Genomic DNA, 8,767 nt, shown 5'->3' with positions numbered 1-8,767 from the left:
CGTCCCCGTATGCACATGGTTTGTACGAAGGTATAGTTATGCAGCAGCGTATGTATGTGCGTAGGACGAGTGCGCACACACCGCACATGTTATATATTTATAAACGTGTGGGTAGATCGGCGAGATATCGAAAGCCTGCAGTCTTTGACAATCCATTAACGCAAATATTCGAATCCGCAACTACGTATCGTCATTACGTCCGTTCCGTACAATAGCGTAGCACTAGTGTAAAGAATAACATGAGAAATTGACGGATCCTCGCCACTTTACGAACACAATCGCGCAGATGCTCGTATTTAATGCCCGCGCGTACACGTACCATGTTACATACTGTTGAAATGAAACGCATTTTCATGCGAGAAATTCGACGGCGATAGAGTCGCGACGTGTATGCAAATTTTATTCGCAGATCTAAATACACGTAGGATCCATTAATTTAAAATCAACCGGATATCGGTGTAACTGTCCAAAGGTGTGATATGCAAATACTGTCCGGAGCGAAGTGATGGGTTATATCGATGCCAAAATTTTGTCAGTCACAATCAGTCGACGGCGAAATCAAGTTATATAGTCGATAATACGATCAGGCATACGCTTCGTTTAAGAGAAGCAATTTTCTACAATGTATCCTACAGGAACGCGTATACGCGTATAATGTACAATGTAGACTAGAGGAGCTATACTTACTTACCTTCGTCGCGTTTATGGTTCTGAATTGGGAAAGTTGAAAAAATAGCCGTATCGTCATAGTACGTTAGTATTTTTTTTTTTCCTTCGCCTGATCGAGCGAACCTATTATCGGAAACCGTTCGCTTGCCCGTGTATGCCGTTTAATTATCCCAAAAATTTCTCGAACACGCGGTGGTCAGGAAAGCGACGCTACGGCGCCGTACGCTTACAGGGCCTTGGGAGCCAAATTTTCCACGAAAGCAGAAACTGCGTTGCACGCTCCAAGGGTTGGCAATGGCGATGGCGATGGCGTCGGCAGGGGTGGTGGTGGCGGCGGTAGAGGTTCGTATCCGCGCGACAAAGGAGGACGAGACCGACCGTGAGACGCGGTACGAGGGGCCGGAGGGTGGCAGGGTGGTAAGGGTGGAAGTCTAGGGGGTTAGAGGAGGAGGGTCGGAGGGATGAAGGCCCAAGGGTGAGTTGGGTCGCGAGGGACGCCGCGCGACCAGCTAAATAACGGTCCGCTCCCCGCCGCGCCATCCTCTGGTCCGAAGGCTTCGCCGTGTTTTTCCCGCTTATAAAGCTACGCTCCCGGTTTTCCTTATTTTTCAGCCACCGGCCTACGTGGGTACATACCTGTACGTACGTGCGCGCAGGTGTTATACCAGTGTATATCCACCCACGCACGTGCACGATATCCGCGACGATGCTCGGAAGTAATACGTAAACCTTCTTCTTTTTCTGGGAAAATCCACACTACCTGATCTAACGATCTGTTCCGAGCAGCGCTGAGCGTTGAAAAATTTCAAACGTACATTGTACAGACTACGCACAAAGAACATTCTACGACTCCGCCATAATTTACACAAATCGAACGACATTGTAGCTTTCGGTTACGAGTGCGTATACGCATGGACCTACGGTGCGAAACAATCACATGTTCAACCCTTCGCGATCCAACGTGATATCGCATCGCACGGTGAAATCATCGTTTGAACGTACATATTCATTGCGGGTACACGGTTGATGCTGCTACCGTTCCTCCCGGAGCAGGTAATTTGTTCAAGTCGGTATACGCATTGCTATACTCTCTAACTACGAATATATATGTGCATATAGGTATGCACGCTAGTTGCGTAGAATTCGCTGGTAATGTAAACTAAGTTGGTGCAACGTACAGTGCACGAGATCACCACCCAAGTTTTGACAAGTACCCAAGTTTGGCGGCGCTGATTGGTGTATAAATACACAGGTCTGGTACGGGCTACCATGTAAAGGCTAATCGTAAGTGTCTTGACTATTAGAGGTGTCGCGTATCTGACCTGTTATCCAATTCTTAGATTCGTAACACACGGCTACGCGTATAAGATACAGGTACGCGTTATTTCTGCAACGATTTCTCGACGACTGTTGCTTGTCGCATCGTTCGTACGGCAACATGTGTGACGCACGCGTGTTTTTACGCGTATAATAATGACAATTCCTTTACTTGTCGTAAATTCGGGTACGCACAGACGTAGACGCGAGGTGTGGGTAGTTTACGCGGGTACGCGTGTATATTTACGTGCAGCGTCGCACCGTTGAAGGTAAAGCGCACGTGGATGGCGTGGACGTCTAGATGATCACGCGAAGTAAAACCCGTATCCGTATACAGGACGTGTAGCTGAAAATGTATAAATATACACGCAAACGTGGATATAGATTCGCGTGGCGAATCCTCAGCAGCTCCGAAGCAGCGTCCCCTTGGCGATCGTCGTCGCGTAGTCGCCGCGTAGAAGCCGTGAGGGTTTTCTCGCGAGGCTGGAACCCGCCGCGCCGCGGTCGGTCGCCGCTTCTGCCTTTATGTATTTACACCGGGGTGGGTTCTGGTCGGTACCTAGTACATTACATAGAGGCAACGGGGTGGCCAGGGCGGCAACGGCGGAGGGATGAGGAGGGAAGGAACGCAGCGAAGGGAGAAGATCGGGCCGGGGAAGGGACGGAGCGAATGGCAGGGCGGCGAGCCTCCGAGGGTTATACCGAGCGGAGGATGAGGGGAGGGGGGGGGGGGGGGACGTTAGGAGACAGCTGCAGGCCATGCGAGGGCCGATATACCGTCGCCGCTCCCGCCGTCCCTGGCGAGTGAAACAGCCCGTTTACCACGCTCTCTCTCTCCCTCCCTCTCTCTCGCTCCCGCTCGCTACCTTGGCGTCGTCGTCGTTCCCGTCGCGTCCCCCGCCAATCCCTTGGCGCCCCTTTGCCCTTAGCCGCTCCGCGATGCGAACTCGCGACGGGGTCGCCGGAGTAGGGGGAGTAGACCGTGAGGGTTGATTGGAGGGACGGAGGTAGGGAGGTTGTCGGCGTCGTGAGTCTACGGACCGTCCAGCGTCCACACAGCCGCTGAGCCCACAGTCGTGCGTCGCGAACCACCGCGATAGGGCTGATTTCCGTCCTCCGCTCGCTGACCGAGGTTTTAGTGAAACGACGCCACCGCTGTATAATAAATACACATACATATCCGTTCGATCGTGACAACGCAACGAACAAGGTTCAGATACCGAAGACGGCCGCGAGTTCAGAGTTCCTGTACACTACGTACTCGAACAACGTGGGGCTACCGGCATCCCGAGGGTAATCGACGCGTGTCCGCGGTTAGTGCGTATTTTATACAAACCGCGTCTCTGCTGGACTCGTTTGAAATAAAGTGACGCGTTATAGCTCCGCTTTCAAAGGTGCTTGGTGATCGATGATCGGTAATACATCGTCGAATTGTAAACGGAAAACAAAATTTCACCGAATCCTTTTATAAAAAAAAAAAAAACTCTAACGACAATAAGAGTGCTTGTGTGAACGTTGATTTGTGAGAGTGCAGCGTTCATGTAATTTTCATCGTGAATTTGTAATAATAAAAAGTAACTCAAAAAAAAAAAAATAAATAAAAAGAATTCAAGAAAACTGTTGCTCGCGTTTAGAAATATAGCCGGCGAAAAGGATACGGATGATAATCTGACAAACGAAGTTTCTCGTTGGCCAAGTCGAGCCAAGGTGATAATAACAAACAATTTCGGAACGTCCCGTAAACAACGTATAGTCCGATAGGATATATGACACAGTGACTGCAGGGGTCGCCGCCTCGTGGTATCGGTTGTAGTCGTGTCGCCGTGTCGTAATAGTACATACATTTCCCGCCTGCACCGCGGATTGGTCGAACCAGAGCGTGGTGGTTTACGACCAGGTGGATCGGAGCAAAGGAGGGGAGCAGAAGTTGTTTCATTCATAAAAAGTTCTTTATTACATTCGGCGCATGTGCTAGCCGACGTACGTCACGCTACATCAACACTCGTTCTCGCAGTCTCACCAGCTGTAATTTCGTCGAGATACGTTCGTTCGCAGTTTTGCAAATCCAGGAATCACGCGACGTGAATGAATTTTCTTTTGTCAGCTAGAGCATCGCCTGGAAATTTCTTCGAAAGACATCCGGGGACCTCGTATCGAAGATAATCGGGATTGACAAGGTCTCCTTGACCGCCGAACGTGAACCGTGCGGTCCTCGAGGACCGTTCACCAACGGACGATAAACGCTGTAACAACGGCCGGAATTAGGATGAGGGGTGACTCGGCCGTAAGACCGGGTAAACGCCCCATGCGAGCGTTGTCACCCTCGGAAAAAATGGAGGCGATACAGAGGGTCCACGATGGCGAGAGCAAGGCATCGGTGGCTCGCGACATCGGTGTACCTGAGTCGACGCTGCGAGGATGGTGCAAGTCTGAGCACAAAATTAGGGGAATGGCACGTAACTCGTGCACACCGGACAGCGACGCTCATTCCCCGGCCTCTACTTCTGTCAACGCGACAAGTTCCTCGGTGCCCGGTAACAGCGAGGACGAAGGATGCAGCGCCAAGAGAAAGAAAAATGAGACTGACGGTGCTTCGCTGATGGAACAGCTGGACGTCGGCAAACTCAACGGCGCACAATCAAAGATCGGCTACGCCGCCCTGATGGCGGGCGTAGCTGCCATTAGACCCGACGTCAGCGGACCCATGTTACTTCGGCAGCTCGGTCTTCTTTCAACGGCGACCGGTGCGATCGGTAAAAATTTGCTCCACGTACCGTGCGGCGGAGGGATGCCAAACAGCACCGTGGTAGGGCTCGTTGAGAATGGACTTCAGTACACGAGGAGTGCCCTGATAAACAAGAAACGGCATAGCACGTCCGCGGCGGCGCCGAGCCAGTTACACACGGTCGGCAAATCCGGATCGGGGAACAGCATGCCACCAGCGGCCGAGGCGCCGTTCGCTCCGGCACCGGCATCGCCTCGCAAGACTGACGACGATTGCGAGAATCCCGATGAGGTGAAGAACGCGGGCGATTCCGCGATCAGTAACGGCGGAAACGGCGGAAACGGCGGAAACGGCGGCGCAGCTGCGGCGGGCAAGAACGTGGACGAGGCTCTGTGGGAATGGCTGAAGCAACAGCAGCAACTACTCGGCCAACAGTCGCTGGTATTTAATCCTGTCGGTAGTCAGGAATTTGCCGGTTCATGGTTCTGGAAATGGTACAAGCATTACGGATCCGCACATACCGCTCTTATACCGGGGGCCGTTGCTAATTCACCCGCCGAGACGAGGGGCCTGCTCGATTTAATTTTTTTAAACAACGCCACCAGCAGCGGTAACAACACCAGCGCAAACGAGGATGGGGACGGTGAAGAGGACCTGACGCAAAACTCCCAAGTTCAACAACCCAACGGCGAAACCGACGATGCACAGCTGCCGATGGAAGAAGCCATCGGCCACGGTGAGAGGTTCCTCGCGTGGCTGGAAGGGTGCTCGGAACCTTGTGTATCGCAAATGCAAATCATGCAGTTTAGATATTTATTGAACAATTTAAAAATGTGCAGTAAACCAAGGTCCGCGTTGAAACGAAGGAGAAAATGAATTTAATATAGTTTGCATATCGTCGTAGGCATAGGGAACCTGCGTGTAATATTGGAGAGATGGTGAGTGATTCGTATTTTTGGAATTATCAACCTAATAGAGGACTGATTGTTCGTGAGACGTCGAGAAAATTATTTTATTGCCTTAAATCGGTGAAACTGGAGAGCTGACACGGACGTGATAACGACATCGGGGAGGAGGGGAAGGCACTCACTCCACTGTACATAAGCTGTATCACTGAGACATGGAAGTAATACCAAAATCAGAATATAGTCGTGACTAACTTTAAACATTGCTGAAATTTTATTCCTATACGTCACTAATCGTTACCGTGTAGGCATAGACGCTTAGATATGTATGTACCTAATTATTACCTCGCTCCGGTAGTCGGAAAATAATTACAATGAATATAGATACGTCGTGCATGCGATCACAGTGACAATTGTTCACATATTCTCAGTAGTTTATCATTTTTCATCAATACCCGACTACTTGCGGAGATCTATGAATAGGCTAGGATTGATACGGACATTAACTGAAGCTGGTAGGCAGAAATCGAGCCAAGAACTTACCATGAGAATCGGATTTCTTGGTGGTTCGTACGTCAGGTAGTCGCTGACAAATTTTGCGCATCCCTGCCATGTAGACAATTCCGGATACGGCAGAGTACTCGGCCTGATCGACGACGAGACAAACTTCTGTCGACAAATTGGACGGAACAAATGTATATATTGCGTATCGCCAGAAAATAAGTCGCGTGAAATGCAGGATCAATCATTTTTCACCGCTCGAACGGGGTGCCATGCTCGTAACTCCGAGCATGTAAACACAACGACAGATATTATTTCAAGTCTAGTTCGAGAGAGAGAGAGAGAGAGAGAGAAAGAGCGCAGCTTACGCGGGGCCCTTGCCCCATACAACGAGATGTTGACACTGACCATTCCGAATTCTGTACGAGCCATAAAGAACGATCGATCTTGCGGAGATTCGGTGTATGTCCCAACATTTCTGCAGCCAGTTATATATGCCTGATCCCTCTTCTTTACTCGGATCAAGGACATTCGTGTGTCTCTTTAACTTCGCTACGAGTTTATTCTCATCGACAGATGTTCAAATGTTTTTAAACATGAAAGTAAATTCGACTCCAACTCCGAAATCCCTTGTCGATAATTATCTCGGAAACCGTATGTATGTATATGCGTACATATGCATATACAGAGTTTTCGTTAAAACCAAAAAGCTGCCGTTTCGCAGCCTGTACATAAGACTGCAGTGACTAAGTTCTTTAGGATTAAGGTAAAAAAAATTATGCGTGATATATATTATAATACAGTAGTCTGTACTTTATAATAAGTAAGATAATAAACATATAGCGAAATTTATTTTTATCATTTAGAATGTAGAAAAAAAATGAAGCATCAAAACTGATGTTATATCTTTCGTCCATAGATCGAATTAGATAATTTGGATCAGTATGTTAGATATAATGTTATTATAGAGTTAATGAAACTTAAAGCTGTCCTGAGATGACATTCCTTGTTACACTATGTATACCTTTATGTATAATAATATCTCTATTTATGTTTCGTTTTAACTTTACATGAAAAAACACGTTTGTATGACTTGACGTCGAAAGTATTTAAATAAAAGAAATCGAAATGCAATCTACGTATGTCGAAGCGGGCTCCATCTGTTACGTTTACTAATTTCCCGTCCAAATCCCCGTTCATCGCCGGCATTAATGTAGGTTTAATAATGGACGCGTAATCATGACCGCAGTCGGGACAAACATAATTAATCAACCAATTAAACACTAAAATGGAAGATCAACTGTAACCTACGTGTATCCCACATTCGTTGTCGCGTGCGAAGAGCAACGGTTTTCTATCCGCGTATATGGTGTGATATTGTTTTCGAAAATTTTCAGCATACCACAGCAAAAGCTTTTCTTTGTCGCTGTTGTTGTTGTAACTTGAAGGTAGAAATTTTTCCTCTATGTCGATATACTTCATCTCTGGCCAGCTGAGTTGTATGAGGCACAATTCTTGTTGTATTTGTTTCAAAATTGCGGCACTAATTTCAAACGGTCCCGCGTACTCAGATTCCTGACGAGTCTTGTTTTCCCCATCACCCTCAGATTCGTCTTCGTCATATTCGTGATCTCCGTCAATTGCCAAAATTCCAGGTACAGCGAACGTCGACCGCCTGGTTGATTTCTTCAGGAATGTCTCCGATACGGCACCTTGGTCAAATTTCACCTGACTCTTTGATTCCATATCGAAATTGAACGCCTTCGCTGTGCTTCTGTGGTCCGAAATCGTACCGAACATTTCCTTTTTACCAATATTTGACTTTTATTTTTATTCCGTATTATGCACTGGCTACGTATACCTATCCAAGACGACGAAGTACAACGAGGAACAGTAGCGATGTAAACATTCGGTATGGTGGTCATAGCAACTGTAGGCAGGTTCGAGTGGGATTTGCGTGTAGATATGTTGGGGAATACATGGGAATCGTGGTGTCCGACAATTAGTCACCCAGAGCCCGTAGTAACGTTTTAGTACGGTCGTTATATCCGAAAAAAAGCAAATAAATGCAAATGAACCGAGAAAGCTGATTTTCGTACATCGTGTAGGGGGGGGCTCAGAAAAGCTTAACGTGAAACTGTCGACCAAGATTTCGTATGAGTTTTCTCCGCCATCTTGAAAAAAAGGGTTAGACTTGTTTGTTGCTTTTTTGACGCTCTACAATTTAGGTTACATGAATCTTTCACCTACCATTGATTGTTGTTGAGATATCGAACGCGGATGTAAATAATACGAATTTTTTGCTGTTTTCTCCTTTCTCGTGATACATATCGAAAAAATGTCTATTATCAAACTTGTAGAGAATTCTAATACCTGAATCCCGTTTTTTATTTTATTTTTTCTTTAGACAAAAATTACGACTTGTAGCGCACCGTCAAGTCGACCACAGCGTGCCCCACGCCTACATTTGCGCCACGATCTGTGCGAGCGCGAGTCCGAGTAGCTCAATTGTTGCACTATCAGTCGTTACAAAATGCCTTACATGTATAGGTTGGGTCAATAATGGTCGATTCGGCCTTTACGTCAATTTTGCGCACGGTCACGAGAGTTGTATTACGCGTTTCAAAAACTTTTTTCAAAAGGGTGATTG

The 8,767-nt window shown here is 47.5% G+C and overlaps 2 protein-coding genes across 2 annotated transcripts; one reads left to right on the top strand and one right to left on the bottom strand.

Annotated features, from left to right (window-relative positions):
- The first annotated feature begins 1,802 nt into the window (after positions 1 to 1,802).
- LOC124186917 (protein distal antenna) lies at positions 1,803 to 6,166 on the top strand. Its single transcript, XM_046579045.1, has 2 exons — positions 1,803 to 1,953; positions 4,095 to 6,166. The coding sequence occupies exon 2, from the start codon at positions 4,253 to 4,255 to the stop codon at positions 5,585 to 5,587; it is 1,335 nt and encodes a 444-aa protein (XP_046435001.1). The 5' UTR covers positions 1,803 to 1,953; positions 4,095 to 4,252; the 3' UTR covers positions 5,588 to 6,166.
- On the bottom strand, positions 6,073 to 8,598 carry LOC124186927 (dynein regulatory complex subunit 7-like). Its single transcript, XM_046579068.1, has 2 exons — positions 7,429 to 8,598; positions 6,073 to 6,285 (listed from the first exon to the last, which is right to left on the bottom strand). Exons 1-2 carry the CDS (start codon positions 7,915 to 7,917, stop codon positions 6,076 to 6,078), a joined length of 699 nt encoding a protein of 232 aa, XP_046435024.1. The 5' UTR covers positions 7,918 to 8,598; the 3' UTR covers positions 6,073 to 6,075.
- Between the last annotated feature and the right edge of the window lie 169 nt (positions 8,599 to 8,767).

The sequence above is a fragment of the Neodiprion fabricii genome, chromosome 7, assembly GCF_021155785.1.
Source record: "Neodiprion fabricii isolate iyNeoFabr1 chromosome 7, iyNeoFabr1.1, whole genome shotgun sequence".
Classification (NCBI taxonomy): domain Eukaryota; kingdom Metazoa; phylum Arthropoda; class Insecta; order Hymenoptera; family Diprionidae; genus Neodiprion; species Neodiprion fabricii.
The sequence above is the reverse complement of the archived record's forward strand: the minus strand, read 5'-3'. Positions and strand labels throughout refer to the sequence as shown.

Excerpts from the sequence above, each read along its gene's own strand:
- LOC124186927 (XM_046579068.1), bottom strand. The coding sequence starts at position 7,917 with ATGTTCGGTACGATTTCGGACCACAGAAGCACAGCGAAGGCGTTCAAT. Across the intron at positions 6,286-7,428 it reads ACAACGAATGTGGGATACAC|AAGTTTGTCTCGTCGTCGAT; the intron begins GTAGGTTACAGT and ends ATTTGTCGACAG.
- LOC124186917 (XM_046579045.1), top strand. The coding sequence starts at position 4,253 with ATGAGGGGTGACTCGGCCGTAAGACCGGGTAAACGCCCCATGCGAGCG.